The sequence below is a fragment of the Lasioglossum baleicum genome, chromosome 13 (assembly GCF_051020765.1).
Source record: "Lasioglossum baleicum chromosome 13, iyLasBale1, whole genome shotgun sequence".
Lineage (NCBI taxonomy): Eukaryota > Metazoa > Arthropoda > Insecta > Hymenoptera > Halictidae > Lasioglossum > Lasioglossum baleicum.
The window spans coordinates 9,752,328-9,770,539 of NC_134941.1; the positions used below are offsets into that span (position 1 = coordinate 9,752,328).

Genomic DNA, 18,212 nt, shown 5'->3' on the forward strand with positions numbered 1-18,212 from the left:
TGGAACAAAATGATTAAAAATAGCTTGAACTCTTCGTAAAGGAGGGGGAAGATCAAGCAATTCAGACACACAACAATAATAATTCAATGAAAACAATAACAAATACATATATTTCTCGAAATGTGATACACTTTGACGTTGGTGGTCGTATTGTTTCTTTTTTTATCTCTTTTTAATTCTCGCGTGTTCGGATCATTCGTTTCAAATGGATCGGATGGCGTGTTTATTTGCGGACGCGGCGACGTTCTCTAAAACTTTTTTTCCTCTTTGTGTTTTACTCGCTTTTTTTCGCATGTTCCTCTCAGTATGCTCACCTTCATCATTTATTTGTGTGTGTGTGTGTATTTCTTTTTTTCTTGTATCATTTTTCCGTTCTCATCTCGCTACAATTCATCCTCTCGCTCATTTATTCGTCGTCGTTTAATTCTAATTGGAGCAAAAGCTTGTCGGTTACGTCTACCGGTGTTCTCTTCTAATTCGCTACGATTTTCCATTACGGTTTCATTTATTATTTATCGTGTGTGTGTGTTTTTTTTTTATGTTCGTTTTCTCTTCGGTAACCTCGGCGTGTGTTCTCGCGCGCGCGCGTGCGTGCGTGCTTACTTTATTTTATTTACTTATTTACTCATTCATTTATTCGTTTACTCGTTTACTTCTCTTTTTTTCCGTTCGCTCTCGTCACTGACCATGCTCTATTGCGCTTCCGGTTACGTCGCGGTTCATTATTAATAATCGTTCATCCTTGACAACTGTTTGGGGGAGGGGTGTGGGGGGACAGGGGGCTGCGGACATCCAAGACCGGCCACTTAGAAAGCTAAGACGTAGTTTTTTTTTTTAATTAATAGCAACTTGTACTAGAAGGTACTTATACAAATATCGATCTCCGAGAAACGTTAACGGGCGTCTCTCTTTCTCCGCGATCGGTTTTCTATTTTGTTTTCCCCGCTCTTTCCTCCTCGTTTCTCGCTTTCCCGTAGATCGGATCCACGACTCTCAAACACACCATCGAGAAAACGATCGAGAAAAACGCGCGTGGCGTCTGCCGAAACCGTAAAAACCGATCACACCTCCCTCTTATTTTATTTCGATTTTGGACAGCCGATCTTTCGAAATAGTTCTCTCGAGAAGCAAAATATTTCCGACTTCTGACGAGCTCTGTGAAAATTTTAGTTCAAGACACACGACCTCACGTTACAATGAAAATGTTTAAACAAATTGCGGGGCTCTTTTTCGTACAGTCATCGAGAATGAGCCAGCGAGATGATTGTTGCCATCGCTTCTCCAGGGAACTGTTTCAAAAATCCGCTTCGAAGCGAATAGATTTGCAGATTTTGGTAAAATTCCACGCACGTCGATTTTCGTTTTTGTTACAAATGTTCTCCTCCTATACACGTTAGATACAAAAGATTCAGTTTTTCCTTGCTTGCTGGTGTTGTTCCGGTTGCTGTCGCATGTTTAGGGAATTTTCGATCCGTTGCCATAACACGTTCGCTGTCAGGGTTCCGAAATAGTATTATCGAGGGTGTCGACCGTGTTATAAATTATTTACATCAATCTATTACTTTCGTAGATAGGAAAATTCGTCGGGAAAAGTCCGATGCAAATAATATCGAGCACAGTGTTACCCTGTAACGATTGAGTCTCTTCCCCTGGCATTCTCATTGTTATTTATATATAAACTATGAATTCTTCTGCAAACTCACTTTCATCAAGTTCGACGAGTCCATTGCCATTTTATTGCAATATTTATATTCCACTTTGCTTCTCGCGATTTATGTTTTTGAAATGTGCAATTTTATTCGAATTTCTGCCGGGTCAAGCCAGAATTAATATCTGTTTTATACAAACATTCAAAACGAGATACGGCTTAAAGCACAATGAAGTTCATTGTTTTTGCCATCGTGTCAACACGTTAAAATCATTGCTAGATAATAACAAGAGAATTTTTGCAAGAAGGTTTGCAGTCAATTTCAGCTGCCTGATGAATGGCAGCGAGTCATTGCAAATGCGAATAAAATAATTGATCAACATATTTCAGGCTGATTGAAATCGTTAAAAAAAGAAGCGTCTTGAAATTAATGCAATTTTTAATGATAAATAAAATTGATATGCTGAAACGGAAGTTCCTGAAATTCTGACTCGACTCAACGTTCTCTTTGCGATCCGATGAACATATGTATTTCTCAGAGTTTCCGTTTTCGTAAACCGACTTGGAAACGTGAGTTTGCATGAATAACCGTCGCAAAGAAAGTTCATTGCATCGAATAAAATATAAAAAGTATGATACAGTTTTAACAGTATGTAACAGCTGCCCAAGCAAATGGCGGCAGCGAACGTGTTGAACGCGCTCGAACAGACTCCGAAATTTTGTTTGTTCTCTGTTTTTTTTCGAATGAAGATTTTCGGTTTCGCACGTGCTAGACCGAGGCGAAAATGGTACGCGTGTGGTACGTGCATGACTGTATGAAACACGTGTACATGTACGTGTGTCCCATGACAATAGAGTTTCGAACGATGCCGCGAGATGCTTGTCGCATTTATGTTTCCGGTTTTTCGTTCAGGGATCTTCCTACGTGTTTCAGTTGAAAAAACTGTGTTTCCCATGGGAGGGAGTGTTCTATACAATTTATTCAACTAGTTTGATTTTCGAGTTCGACGTCACAGTTGGAGAAAAAACGCGAAATCACGGAAATAGAAATCGAACGGCAGCCGCACGGCGGCCATATTGCGGAAGTCAATGAAAATATTGACCGATGACCAGATGACCAAACGATAATCATTTTCCAAAAACTCCAAATATGTTTCTCGCGCATCTTTATATTTATCAATCCTCGGATAGCGGGATTTGCAGACTTTTCATCGAGCACGCCATCTTTCAACCCTTTGAGGACGAACGCCGTCATATTGACAACATCAAGCTCATAAACTGGCTCTTAAAATTGCAAACAAGTGATTTAACTATTTATTGGGTATACGAATTAATTCATGGCCTTTTTTTTCATTTACAAACAATCAAAAAATATTCAAGTCTTAAGAATAATGCCACCATTTTCTGTACAGTTACACCATTTTAAAATTGACCAATTTAAAAAATGATTGTACTGCTAATAAATAGCAAAAGATAATATTTTGATAAATCCTCGTCCGCAAAGGATTAACAGAAGTTGTCGGGTCTAATAGAAGGATCGATTTAGAAGTACCAGGTTCGAAAATACTCAGAATTATAAATAAATATTTCAACGTGCCAATCGTCGAAAATTCGAAAATCCGCCATTCGAGGTAGAAGTTTATTGTGTTCAACGAATTCGAAGAAGCAGAGTTAGTCGTTATAAATTATATTCGAGGTCTAAATAATATAGTTCGCAGAACAACTCATTATTTACAAATTCTTTTCGTTTGTACCTGGAAGACTGAATGTTTAAAGTACGCCGGAGTTTCGAGTACTCTACTCAGGAAACGTTTGTCATAGTGTCAAACACGTTCAGACGGTCTGATTAAATAAAATTTAATTTTTTCAACACTGTACAGTAGGAAACCCCCTTGAATCCATCGTGACATCACTGTTTTGTCAATCCTTACTTCCGCATTTCGGAAACAATCGACGGACTGCGGACGTCGCGCGATTTCAGAGCGATAATGCGAAAAATTGCCAGTTTAAATGATCAGCTATTTACATCAGGCCTAATAAGTCAACGTTGATCTCAAGCAAATAGATTAAGACATATACAAAATCAATTTGATAAGGATTCAAATAGATCTAGGCGGTCACAAAATCGTGAAAACCGCCCTAAACATCCTACTCCGAATTTTCCAAAACTTCTTACAGAAAATCTGAGATTATGTGCAATTTTCTTGCAAAAAAAACTGAATTCGCGCGAATGTTCGCAGTCGGCCAATCGGATACGTCCGAACGAATTCTCAAGGTCGCTCAAGGTCGTTCTCGGAACTCGAAATCTTGTTGTGTCGCGACGCACAAGATTCGCCCGCGCACACTATCAACTACAAAAAAATTTCACATTATACAACATGCATAAAATCTTGGCAAAAAAAAAAGAACATATATGTATACGATAACAACGCGTAAAACAATTGTGTCCAATAACGTCGACATGATTCGATAACACGGATTTAGTGTCCCACTAAAGAGAGAGAAGAGAGGAGAAAAGATGGAAGAACGCGGTGTCTAATTACAAAAAAAACAAAAATAGAGGACAGGGAGAAAACGTAGTCGATCCGATATCATCAAAGGCGAGGATCGAAGAACGATCTAACAAGATACGGAGGGGGGGACAAATTCGTCGGGCTCGTCGCGAGTACAAAAAATCATTTGGACGAATACTAATCGATTAAAAAAGAGGGAATAAAGAGAGAAAGAAAAAATGAAAAGGAAAAGAGAAAGAAACAATGAATGACAGAAAAGAATAGAAATGAGAGATTAAAGAAATTGTTCGCAGCGAATCTGTCATTGACAAGGCCTCCTACAAAAATTAATTTCTTCGTCTGTATCTACAAATATACATATATATGCATGTGCTTACACATACATAGTTAACGTATTCTATCATACGATATAATAGTATAAGCTCTTCATGGTTTCCGTGGAGTCAATGGTCAAGCAACCGATCAGACCGATAAAAACACATCCAATGTTCTTTAAAAAAAAAAGAAAAAACAATCGATAACAAGCGTACATATATTTATATGTATATGTATATATGTATATATATACTATGTATATAAAAATAAACGAATGAAAAGGAGAGAGAGAGAAAGGCTTCTTCTACGTACAACCGGGAAAAAACGTACTCTCAGTGTGTCGGTTTTTCATTTACGTCGCAAAAAGTGCTAAAAAACATATATATGTATATGTATTAATTATACTCGATTATTGTCACTGAGCGTTGCAACGAGCAGAATCGCTTATCTAACGCATCAACAGTATGTAAAATATTAGTCGCGTGTATTCACAGTGGCTCACAGGTTTCTCTCAAGGCTGCCATTGTACAGGCGGATCCAAAAACGATGGTCGGGAACCGGGACAACTGGCTGTGTGCCGCAGCTTTGTTTTCCCAAAACGAACAATGCAGGAAAGAGGACGAAGATTATGTACAAAAATTTACTCTGATCAACGCGTTCGAATCTCATTTAGCAAATCTGTGAGTTACTGTAGATTCGTGAAAGGCGTGTGGGTGGGCTTTGCTCGCCATTTTCATTTCAATCTCGCGGTCGGGTGCACTGCGGCTCAACTTTGAAAAAGAAAGAAGCTTCCAGGCAGTTTCTAAAATTCTAAGCAAATTAGCGGATCGGTTAGGGTATTAATTAGCGAAAGATGAATGTTTCAGTTCAGTATGCATCAAATTCTGCAATTGCGATGAAAATTAACGCTCATACGTGACCAAAGCTACAATTAATTTTAACTAATAGTTAAATAATCATTATTATAAATTTGAATAGGGTTGGGACAGCCTCAATAGTCCACTTAGAAGTTAAAAAATAGCTAGAAGCTATAAATGGTCTCAAACTACAGTGTCATTATACCAAAAGGATCCACTATTTAACGTCACTGATTTAATTTATAGTTTTAGCCAGCAATGTGCACCCGATTATCGCGGGATAAGAGCAAGCAGCTACGGATAGAGATACAATTCGCTGATATCTAAGAGTAGTCCTCTTGGTGCGCATTTTCTGCGATTGGTAACGATAACGATGATGTTGGCCGCAAACGGGGGCGCGAATGCTTCAAGAGGGGTGGCCGAGAAAGGAAAAGATAGAATAGGGGTTGTGAAAACAGCGTTCCTCTTCCGCGAACAACGAAATTTCGAGCGGTTCTCTCGCGATTTCCGCTCGTAAATGCCACGAAACAGCCGAGAGAACCGAAAAACAGAACGTCAGGGTTTAGGGTAGTGGAAATTAGATTAGTACGATTCCTTTAGAAAATATTTACAAGAGATGAATAATTCGTACGTATGTTTAGAGCTCGTGTGTCCGTTGTTCGATGAACCATCGACCATCGAAGCGCGACAGATTAGGGGAAACGGAAAAAAGTGAGAGAGAAAGAAAAAGAAAGAGAGAGATAGATAGAGAGAGAGAGTGAGAGAGTGAGGAACGATGTCCAAAAAGAGACCCGTCGCGACGCTTTCCCCGCACTCGAGCGATTTGACTTCGAGCGGATTTTCGTTCTCAACGGCGCGAGACAACCGGGGCGCCGAAAGTCAACGTAAAAAGAAGAGATAGTAAAATTGTTAAATGTATGGAAAGAAAAAAAAACGAAAAAGAAGCACTTGATCTACCTTACGATAAAAACAACTAGAATCACTTGTGTACCATCACCACGTGGGATACGCTACTGTAATTAACGTTTCTTAGAGAACTAGGACCTAGTCCGTGCGCAGAAAAGCGTCGTTCTCCCAAGTATCCTTCGTTCGTTATTTCACTTTTCGATTGACCGCCGATTCGGACGCTCCGCCCTCCTCCGTTCACTTCCGGTTCCGTTTCTACGCCATTTTTATCACTGAAAACGTTCCACGAATTTCGATATTTACGACGGAAATAGAATTAACACGCTACCATTATGTACAGAAAGTAATTTTGTGCCGCATCCAATTCGTCGCAGCCCTGAGCACAAAGCTCGGGGATCTGTTTCGAATTTTGTAGATCTCTCTTCAGACTACCTTGGAGATCCCAAAAAAGATCGCCCAAAGTAGCCATTTCTAGGTCGACGCGATAGACATCCTCTATGAAGACAGTTCCAGAGATCCTCTGTATTAGGTCATGCTAAGATTCTGTGTACAGGGGATCTCAGAGTTCAAGAGGATCACCTAAAGTCCCTAGGTGATCCAAGAGGTTCTCCATAGAGGATCGTATTAAAAATCCTGCGAGCAAATCGAGAGACTCCTGTGGCCCATAGGGAACATTTTGTACAGTTGATCCAGAGGAGACAAGCTATCCTCTGACATCTTCAGGACAGTAAATCCTAAAAACTTGATGTACAGAGTTGTTCCATTAGGTCGTCAAGGGTTTTTCACGTAGTCGACTGGGCCCTGTATCAGAGATCATCTCGACAGATCCAGCAAGGAGTCTCTTTCGCTCTGAAGAAGAACTGTGATCGTTGGCGAAGAAGAGGGCCGGTCGCAGACGGAAGAGGGTCGCGAAAGCAACGAGGAAACGTTAGACCAAGAGTCTATCCACGATCAGATGTGAGGCCGCATTGTACAAGAAAGAAACAGAAGCTCGAGAGCGCCTGTCCGTGATTATGTTCGCACGGTTCTCGCTTATTAGTCTAATCAGCTCCAGTCCGTTTCGGCGTGTGCGTGCCAGGGTCAGATACGATTGTTGCAATCGTACCCGCCGTGTCTTTCATCGTTTCACGTCCACTCGCCTCGCTACGGTCTCGCGGTGGCGATGAGGCTTAACGTCCTCCTGCGAGGATCCTCATTTTCTTCGCGACGCTCCGTGGACATTGTTCCGGCACGCACACTGGCGTTCGCGTCTGCGGCTGCTTGTCCGTACGTGTTTGCGTCTGTGTAACGTGTATTGTTACCGGCACGCGAGATCTTTCGACGATACAAGTTACATATTTTATAATATCCCTCGCGCATGATTACACGGGCGCACACACGTCCGCGCGGTTGCAGGTGTACAGGGGCAGCTGTACACGCGTGCTACAGACTCACACTTACAGACAGGACATACACACGGCCGTGTATGTATGCGTGTATACATATAATCTAACTATACATATAACTATGTACACTTTTTTTGTTTTTCTCAGGGTACGGGGCGGAGAAGGAAAAGGTGAGGAGAGAGATTTTTCTTCTCCTTGTTTTTCATCTCGGAAGGATCACGGGGTCGGGGGGGAGTCGAAAGTGGGATGTTTTTGTCTCTGCTGTTTTGTGTCTGCGTGTCTGTGTTTAATAGGGGTTCGCGTATGTTTTTTTTCGGTTTTGGTTCGCGTGTCTTTCTCATGTTGTGTCTTCTATGTGAGAGAGATAGAGAGAATCGATGAATAGCAGAACTTCTCGAAGGATATCCTCGGGATCCTCTAGGACAGCGGGCTGTTCTGTTCAATTGTCGAGGATGGTCTCGTGATTCGGCGCGCTCCTTCCTTCCCTTGTTTAGTTTGCTTCCGGACTGGCGATACCTAAGTGCTGCGACTATAAGTGTGGGAGGTGGAGCCGGCGCAACAAACGCTCGTGTCCTGCCGCGTCTCGGCGACAGGACGAGCCGTTGTCTCGCTTGCCCGTCAAGCTGTTAGACCTCCGTGTACTTGCTCAGCTCGTCGCGCAGGAGCATGTTCTCGTTCTTTAACCGGTCCAGTTCCTGCCGTAGGCCCATGTTCTGCGGAAGAGAGAATTCAATCGTTAGTCGCGCCTGAATTTTACTGCGGACTCGTTTATGGGAATTGTGCTGCGGGCTATTCACCCTGGTCGACTTTGCGGGCTTTGAGTCATGGGAGCTGTGGACTTTGGGGACTTTGGGACTTTTGGCTTTGAGATTTCGGAACTTTGGGACTTGGGTGATTGGAACTTGGGTCCTTGGGACGTTGGAACGTTTGGACTTTGGTGTTGTCGTCTGGTTCTAACACGCGTTTGTTAGTCTAAGAGGCGTGGGAAGATTTACTTCTTTCTCGAGGAAGCCGGCCCTGAGAGCGATCTGGTTCTCCTTCATGCGGCGCGCGTCCCGTGATCGTTTCGCTGCCATGTTGTTCTTCCTACGACGCGCCCAGTATTTGTCATCTTTCAGGTCATCCGGAACGAACTGTTGGTCACAAGCGGCGGATCATAAGGAACAGAAGAAAATTAGATTAGAAATTGGCTCGGCTATAAATAGGCTCGAAGCGAGTCTTCTCTGTCCTACGAAACCTCGCCTCGGGAACCATCGATGTTCGTTTTCTCGGACTGGGAAAGGGTCAAGGTTGTCCCAAGTCGATTTAAAAAAATTAAAAGACTGTGAACACGTTGAGAAATCGTTAAGAAAGAATCTCAAAAGCTGCACATTTAAGAAGCTAAGACATCTAACAAGCAATTCGAAGTTTGGAGACTAGTGAGGCTAATTTTTGTATCTTTTTGTGTCCTGCGCTGAGTGCACACATGATTTTTCACGGTCATTTTGGAATACAATGCAACTCGAATATTGTGTTGATATGAAATTGCAATTGATAATATTTGTGTGATTTGATAATTAGTCTGCGGATCTTCAATTGAAAATAGTACATCGATATTCATAACATTTTGTAATAAATGTATGAAGTCCGCAGTCTAGTAGTAATTGATAAAATAATTGATCCGTGCGTACATTCAGCCTTAGGACTCATTAGTGTCGACACTTAAAGTCCAGATAAAAGTCTTTAACGGCATATCCGAGAATCTAGAAGCGGTTAAAGTGTTGCGGCAGTGTGTTTCTAAGAATATAGATTTACGGTAGATTAGAACAATTGTGTGTTTTATGAGTTCGAGGATGGACTCGGCGCAGCAGAAACTGCAAGGTGAATAAACCATCAATTAGAAGAACGGACCATCTTTAATGAAACTGTTCATTCTTTCAACGCGATCGCTCATAAATTCTATATTCTTATTCTTATTATAATACTCTCGTGACACGAGCACATCACCGTACAGCACAGAATTCGTAGAGATCAAGAATTTATTGGACATTATCGTCAATATGCTCGTGTTCGCGAGTATTTCGCATAGAAATATCAATGAAGAAATTTTTGGCAACACACCGAACTCACCTGCTTCCGTGATTTCTTGATCATCGGTTGGGGTTTGAGCTCCTCGTCGGAGAAGGCCCGGGTGCGTGGATCGAAGTCTCGCCCCGATGAGGCCATCGAGAGCGCTACAAGAGACAAGCCATATTGTATTCGTGACGAGTCCTCGGAATCTATCGCGCGGAGAGGGAACAATCAATCGATGATTCTCTAATAGCTAAATAATTAAAGAGAGTCTAGCTTCTGTCTATACGAGAAACAAAGATATAGTACACAGACACAAGAGAGAGAGAAAGAGAAAGAACAAAACTGAACGACATCGTCGACTCCCGGGGCTAAACCGATCTTTTGATCAGAGGAACACAAGAGGAACGATCTGGCAGACATTAGTTGCAAGCCGGGACTTCTACCGAAACAAGGTACCGGTGTTAGACTGGTATTTTCAGTTGTACCTTCGTAATTCGCTGGGACTTTGAGCCTTTTGGCTCTCGGAGGCTTTGGGACTTTGGAACTTCGGGGCGTTGGGACTTTGCAACGTTGGGAAATTGAGGCTTGCAACTTTGGAACATTCTGACGTTGGGGATATGGGTCTTGGGAGCTCTGAAACTTGGGGGCTTTGATATTTTGGAACGTTAGAAGTTTTGGGATTTGGGTCTTGGGAGCTCTGGACGTTCAGGGAACTTTCGGACTTTGGAACTTCGGGGCGTTGGGAAATTGAGACTTGCAACTTTGGAACGTTCTGACATAGGGGATTTGGGTCTTGGGAGCTCTGAAACTTGGGGGCTTTGATATTTTGGAACGTTAGAAGTTTAGGGATTTGGGTCTTGGGAGCTCTGGACGTTCAGGGGACTTTGGGACTTAGGAACTTTGGAGCGTTGGGATTTTAGAACGTTGGGAAATTAGGGCTTGCAACATTGGAACGTTCTGACTTTGGGGATTTGGGTCTTGGGAACTCTGTTTTTGAACGTTAGATGTTTTGGAATTTGGGAGCTTTAGAAATTTGAGGATTTGTAACTTTAGAACGTTGAGACTTCAGGACTTTAAGCCTAAGGGGCTCACTCTAAGGAAGTCTGGAGCCTTGAAAAGTTCCGGTTCGAAGTCCCTGCTCGGAAGGAAAGAAGAGCCGGAAACGAAGCTACTCACTGGAGTCCGCGGGCGAGGGAGGGTTCATGGTGTCGGGTGAGCAACATTCGCTCGGCGAGGGTGATCTCTCGCGCTTGGTGACGGGCTCCAGGTGAACCCCGGCCGGTCCCTGGTGTCCAGGTGCTTCGGTGGTGTTGATCTTGTGCAGGGGCCCGGTCTGCGTCGTGCCCTGCCCGCCGCCGGCCACGCCGTCCGCAGGAATGCCATTCTCGGAGAGGAACTCGTCGAGATCCACGTACTGCAATAGGGTATCGGTCATCTAATGACTCTTCGAAAGGACTATCTCTACGCGGCCGGTGCAAAATATCGCATCATCCTCTCCAATCTCACTTTCTTAAACTGCGTCGAGACTGTACATAGACACGTGTCTTGGAGGTCGTTAGAGCGTTCTATTCATTCAGCAACACCTTGTCTGACATTCTTCTTCAATCCAAAGACTTTCAGTAGATCAATCAATCATTTTTCTTTACGAGAAAAAATTCTCTTCGAAATGACTAATGTATATGTATCGTTGAACCGTGGGTTATAGCAAGCTTAATTACCGTGGTTAATCAGGAGAACGATATCCTAAGCAACCGAAACGAAATGTCTAGAAGTAAATAAAAATTCGATTGGGTGGTGAACAATTTTGAAAATGTTTCCAACAGCTTTGTGAATTTTCACAGAAGTCTACAACTGTCTGGAACATCTAAACGAAATGCAACGTGAACGACGACAGTGTTATTTACTTTCAACAACGAACTCGGAGCAATTTTTTAATACACGATTAAATATGATACAAAATATTATTACATATTAACGAACACAGGGTCATCGATCCTAATCTTTGGAGTGCGACTTCGATCTTAATTTTTAAAAATCGACACACTCTCAATCAGACATGCTTTCAACGAGCTATCGCCAATATTTTATCCCGACAGATAAATATTCGCTGCAATATTGATAGCCACGTGGGACCTGCTAACTTGGAGCGGAGTTAGGGCAATTTTAAGGAGATTTTTCGGAACGAGCACTTTCGTCGAAAGTAAGATTAACGAGTGCACTGATGGGGACGAGCGGCGAACAGAAAAAGAAAACAGTTTAGAGGACCGTGCAAAATGAACGGGTCGGATTAATTGTCGTTCGTGATGACAGAGAAAGGGGCAAACGAAAATCAGGATGGAAGAGATCCTACAGCTTCTACGAGAGAGAACGTTCGATCCTGTTGTTTCTGTCTTGTTTTTGGGATTCAGGTTCAGCCGGGCTTGCGGCGGGCTTACCGTGTTCGCGTTTTTGTACATACATGGTTCAATACCTTCAGGTCGGCATCATAGGGCAGAGTTTTGTCCCATAGGTTCGGGCCAAGGAAGGCGGCCTGCGCTTCCACATTGCCCCATAGCTCTCCGTCGGCGTCCTTTTTCTCTTCTTTCCCTGAAAACACACGAAATTCAAACTTTACTCATTTTGTACTACACTTTAGCATTCATACAATTCATTTATTATTAGTCCATTCAATTTTTCATGTAACAATTAATTTTTGGAAGCTGCGCCTCGCTGATTCTTATTTTACAAAGTTTAGAATTCTAGTTTCCACTTGTTTTCTTTTTTATTTTTCTATATTATTTAATCTGTGTTACTCTCACACCGTTGCCACCTAACCTCACTCGTACTACTCTCCGGACTATCTACCTTCTACCCTTCATTTTTACCTATTTTTTACCACGCTTATATTAGCTTGCCGAGTTGTTGTTGTTGTATGCGTCAAATCTTGTAATCGAATTTTAAACCGCTTCCCGATGAGCTAGAGACTTGAAACTTTAAACATAGCTCAGAACTGGATGACAATGCAATATTTAAAAAAACAAATTCAAAAAGTAACTGTGCGTTCAGGAGGAAAAAAAATTAACCGTCACACCTCGTTCGCACGACGCTCGGTAGTACGTCATCGCGTTCAGCGATCCCCACTCCGCGCGCCAGCGCTCCCTACTCCACTACGCGTTCACAATCCGACTCATCCCCACTCCACTGATCCATTTCGCACCGAAGGAGCTCAGTCAGTGTGGTGTTCCGTTCATTCAGTTCCATTTCGGACAATTTCGGACTCCATCAAGAGACGTCGTCTCTCGGAGTCATCCCCTCATTCTATCTCGCGTATTTCCATATCTTGTGTTTCTATATCTTACTATTTCATACCAGTATTACTATATCTTGCGTTCTATTTAAAAAAGACTAAAAAGTAGAAAATAAAAAAATATATAAAAAACAGTTTTTAAAAACCACGCTTATATTAAAATCAAATAAAAAAGGAGGAAACAATTTTTTTAGGCATTAGTGACTACAAATAAAAGCGTGGAGCGCCCACGAAGATTACGTCAATATAGTTTAGCGCTCCACGCGTTTATTTATAGTCTCTAATGTCTAAAAAAATTGTTTACAAAGTTTTTTTTATTTCTTATTTTTTCTACACCTCGCTATCTATCTCTTATGTTCTCTCAATGTATTACTTGAATTATTTCCTGCTTGTACATTTCTAACATTCGCACAGCACGCCCTCCGACCAAGACCTACAATTCTAGTTAATTCTGTTGTGAAATAAACTTACAATCTCCCGATTACTACATGGCTATAGTGGACGATTAAAACAATTGACGCTTCCACGAAGCCTCCATTAAAATCGTCCAGCGAAATTTCGCAAGGAATCACAAGTTTGAATGTCCATGGCCGTTCGACGAGGCTCCTTTTCGTCAGAAACGCGGATTCTCCCTGAGAGCGGTCGACGCGGAACGCGAGGGAAATAATGCACCAGCGAAATATGTTAGCACACACGTTCTTATTCAGCTTTAGAATACGCGATGACACGGTCCCCTGTCCTCACCTCGCCTCTTTGCACCTTTTCTGCCCCTAGCGTTTGCAAAGCCGCAGAGAAGAGAAGAAGAGAGAAAGATAGAGAGGGAGAGCATGGCCATCAGAAATTGCTTCGTGGAAGAAAAGAAAAAGAAAAGAGCGCCGGGTTTCGTGGCTGGCCTTGGAGATGTTCCTCCAAAAATAGTGAGGCCTAACCATCGCCAACGCGCCATCGTCCTCGAATCTCTCTCTATCCTCTCTTTCTTTCGCGTTCCTTCCGCGTTCTCCTTTTTTTTCTTCTTTTAGCCCCATCGAAAACCGCGTTAATTGTTTGCGATGGCCAGCCGCAACGTTCCGTCCTGTCGATCTATGGTTATCCTTGAGAAAACCACGGTTTCTCGCAGCCTAAACCTATAGTATAGCTGCGAGACACGTTTCGCATACTTCTGCTTTGGATGATCGATGGGTTGGATGATGGATCGACGAGGAGGCAGCACGAATTTCGGGAACTTTTTCGAACACGGTCTGCTCCTGATCATTCTCATGTAGATCCGTCCGGTTGGAAACTAGATTCGCCAGATTTTTGTAGTACTTTCGGTGCCTCGAGGAGATAATAGCTTCTTGGAGATGAATCCGGCTGGAAAGTAGGTCACTCACATTTTTCTGGGACTTTCTGGACCTTGGCTCTGAACATGATCATTTCTTGGAGGTGTGTCCCGCTGGATACCAGGCTTTCGACATTTTTCTAGGACTCCAGAGTCTTCGTTTCAAGATGATCACTTCTGGAGATCAATTTCACTAGAGAATAGATTTCGAACATTTTCTTTCTGGGACTTTCTGAGTCTACGTTGTCGTCTTCTTGAAGACAAATCTCTGACGAAGAATTAGGCTTCTCAAATTTTATAGACACGCTTTTCTGCTTCTGATTACACTCTCCAGCCTTTCGCAAAAGACATGTTTATTTCGTACTGGAGTGTCACATGCACCACCATGATCACTCTACATTCCCAAGATCCAATTTTACAATTCCAGCGAGTATTGGACCCGGGGGGGCAAACTGTCACGAGCCGTGCGCTCTTAATTCCACAGAAGAAAAGAGAATGTACGGAAAATTGCGTAGAAACTTGGCAATTACTTCAGTTTGTTCGAACGGATTGTAATCGCCGGTTGAAACGCCTTGAACGGAGATCTAAGGGGGAGGGGGAGAAGAGTCGCGCCGGTTTTCAATCGATCGATCTTGCCACGGTGAAGGATTGAGGATGCGAGCCCGACGCGGGAAATCGGTACGATCTCGATGAAAAGTGACGGGGGACGGACGTTTTAAAAGCCTAATAACCATACGGAATACGCCGGGTTTCTCTGCGTGCACGCTAGCTAAACAACTAAACAACGACAGCTCGCAATTTGGTTCAAGGCTACTGGTCGTCGCCAGCTCTGCGGAACTAATCTCGCGTTGAACAGGCGGGGAACTGGCGGCGCAATGACAAACGAGGAAGGGAGCAACGGAGACGAACGATAGAGAAGCTGATTGCGAGTGAGAAACCGCTGGAGGAACGAGCCCGACTGGAGAACGATGGAGAACGCGCTCCTCGGAAGTTAGGGTACAAGAGAGGAGGATCGAAAGAGGATAAAGGTTGATTGTAACGTGAAAAGACACCTTATCGTAGGGCTGAATAAGCGCAGAGAAGAATATATATAATTCATCTGGGATAGGGAAGAGGGAAGTATTTTCAGTGGTATCTTCGTAATTCGCTGAGATTTTGAGGCTTTTGGCTCTTGGGGACTTTGGGACTTAGGAACTTCGGAGCGTTGGGACTTTAGAACGTTGGAAAATTGGGGCTTGCAACTTTAGAACATTCTGACTTTGGGGATTTGGGTCTTCGGAGCTCTGAAACTTGGAGGCTTTAGGAATTTGGGACGTTAGTAGTTTTGGGATTTGGGTCTTGGGAGCTCTGGACGTTCAGGGAACTTTCGGACTTTGGAACTTCGGGGCGTTGGGACTTTAGAACGTTGGGAAATTGAGGCTTGCAACTTCGAAACGTTTTGACTTTGGGGAGTTGGATCTCCGGAGCTCTGAAACTTGGAAGCTTTAGGAATTTGGGACATTAGGAGTTTGGGGATTTGGGTCTTGGGAGCTCTGCACGTTCGGGACATTGAGCCTTGGGAGCTTTAGAAATTTGAGGATTTAGAACGTTAAGACTTCAGGACTTTAAGCCTGAGGGAAGAGGGAAGTTAGGAAGGTCATGCTGAAGTGAGCTACCTGGAAACTAATCGTGAGAGAATGAAAATGGATTGTAATAGAGGAAGACGCCTTGGAAAAAGTGATAGAAAACAATGAATCCTAATTGTAATACAAAAGAAGAAAGCGTTTCACCACCATGAAGTTAGACAACGACTGCATATTTGGAAAACAGAAAGCAATTTGCTAGCTGAAATTAAGAAGTCATCGGAAATAAATGAAGACTATGGTTATCGCAACGTTAGAAAGTAGTTGGACATCCTGACCACGGGAAGAGTCTGATCACAGCGAAGTTACGAAGTAGCAATCTTGAGAATAAAAGAACTGTTGCCCATCATTTTATAAACCACTTTAAAACCTCGAAGATAGGAGCAGAATAAAAATATTGGGAGGTGAGTATCAGTTAGAAAACGATTAGGTGTTTCGAAGTTAAGCAGCAACCTGATACCTTGATGATACGAAGCGTTCGTCTATTACGATGTTAGGAAGTGATCGAACACCTCGCAGATAGAAAGCGATTGGCTATCACAACGTTAGGAAGCAATTTGATATCTTGATGATAGGAAGCGTTCGGCTATCACTAACGTTAGGAAGCGATTTAATATATTTGATGATAGGAAGCGTTTTTTCTGTCGTCAAGTCGGGATAGGAAGTGTTCGAGTATCGCGAAGACAGGAAGTGTTCGGCAATCATGAAGACACGGAGGATGTCGAAAATTGTGATGAACGAGAGCTATTTTCTTGTATACTTCCTGGGTAATCGAGAGCAGAGAAATAGTAGAGACATTTTAAGAGGCAAGAAATTGAAAGTGGGGGACCAAAGTAAATTGAAAACTGAACGGAATTAATTAAATGGGAGAAGTCGGTGTTTTTAAAATTCGTGTAAATTATTTTTCGGTTGAATTTAATTTATATTTACAATTGTGTAAGATCTAAAAATTGCACTTGGATGTTTTGATGACAGAGACATAACTCTCCGAAGGTATTGATGAGCAAACAAGAATTTTTAAAAGCTAGCTCTCGTGCCGGAAGTAATTCGACTCTGTATGGCGTAAGACGATCATAATTTCGAGATTATCGAGGGAGTGGAGAGCCATGGTCGAATCGGTACGAAAAGTATGCGGAAAAGTGGCGCCGATAGTCGGATCAGTTTGACCGAGTTTCTAACTGGTTTGGGACCGCGTAACGAAACCGGAAGTGCCGTAAAGGGCGCGAGTGGCTGGTTCTGAATCGGGCCGGAGACGATTTCCGTTAACGGTAGAACCAGTTCTCCGATCCGCTCCTTCGTTACACCGAGACCGTGCTTCTAATTACTACGTTCCCCTCCCCCCCCTCTCTCTCTCTCTTTCCGTCTTTTTCTCTCCTCTCCTCTCCCGTCATCCCTGATCCACCGTACGAGATATTCCTTTACGTAATCGGCAACACGCGAGCGTTCTACCTGATGCTTCAAGCACGAAGTGAGTCACGGGTGTCCCGCCAACTGACGGAAAAATCGAGACGAATTGTTCCTCTGTTGTTGCGCCGAAGAAAACAGGAAAACAGATATTCCGCGCGGCCTTTGATCAATCTCCCGGTTCTGGCGATTTTGTTTCGCCGTGGATGCGACAACTGCGACTCTTCTTGTGAAATTACGTAGTGTCAAGAGCCATTTTTTTTTTTAGAATTAGAGTCCTTGAAATTTTTGAATTGTTACAAAGACGGCCTATAAATCTGAAATTGCTCGATTTTTAATGGGTATATTTTTTAAAGTGCATTTTTTTCATTAAATAATTAGTGAAACATGACATCCGTAGGAAGAACTTTTCGTGTTTAGAATGTTAGAGTCCTCGAAATTTTTGAATTGTTTTCAAGTTGGTCCAAAAATATTTTAATAATTTAGATAACAATTGTCTTTTGTGTTCGTTTGAGCAAAAGTTTGGCCCGAAAAATTCTCGTGAAATCGTGAGCACGCGTTTTGGTTTCCCTCGAGGCGGCCAGGTGAAATTTGAATTCGTTTAATCCGTGCCCCGCGGAATAAAATTACCATTAGAGTCTCACGCAGTTGCGTTCCTCGTGGAAACGCGCTTTACCTTCGGCTTGATTCGCGATAAACCGGTGAAAGGGATTTGAAAATGCGTTTTATTAATGAACCACCGGCGATTTCCGTTCTTTCAGCTGGTTTATCTCTGTTACATATCAATTATCCGCCACGGTTTCTTGCCGTAACTCTAATCCAACGAGCAACGTTACACTTTCATAATCCTGGCTCGTCGCGGCTCATTATTTATTAAACTTCGTTGTCCGGATGATCGGCGTGTCC

The 18,212-nt window shown here is 42.8% G+C and overlaps 1 protein-coding gene across 6 annotated transcripts in view; it reads right to left on the minus strand.

Moving 5' to 3' along the window:
• Positions 1-109: 109 nt before the first annotated feature.
• The window catches only part of LOC143215347 (thyrotroph embryonic factor), a 104,879-nt gene continuing 86,776 nt past the window's right edge, over positions 110-18,212 (minus strand). For 2 of the 6 annotated variants that reach the window (XM_076437428.1, XM_076437431.1), the window contains exons 2-6: positions 12,147-12,262; positions 10,853-11,090; positions 9,725-9,837; positions 8,620-8,757; positions 110-8,337 (exon numbers count right to left, since the gene is read on the minus strand). In XM_076437428.1, coding sequence (XP_076293543.1) covers positions 8,251-8,337; positions 8,620-8,757; positions 9,725-9,837; positions 10,853-11,090; positions 12,147-12,262 — 692 coding nt within the window. In that variant the 3' untranslated portion in view covers positions 110-8,250. Of the gene's footprint in view, positions 8,338-8,619; positions 8,758-9,724; positions 9,838-10,852; positions 11,091-12,134; positions 12,263-18,212 lie in introns of all 6 variants that reach the window. The other 4 variants (XM_076437426.1, XM_076437430.1, XM_076437429.1 and 1 more) reach the window with 3 other exon arrangements.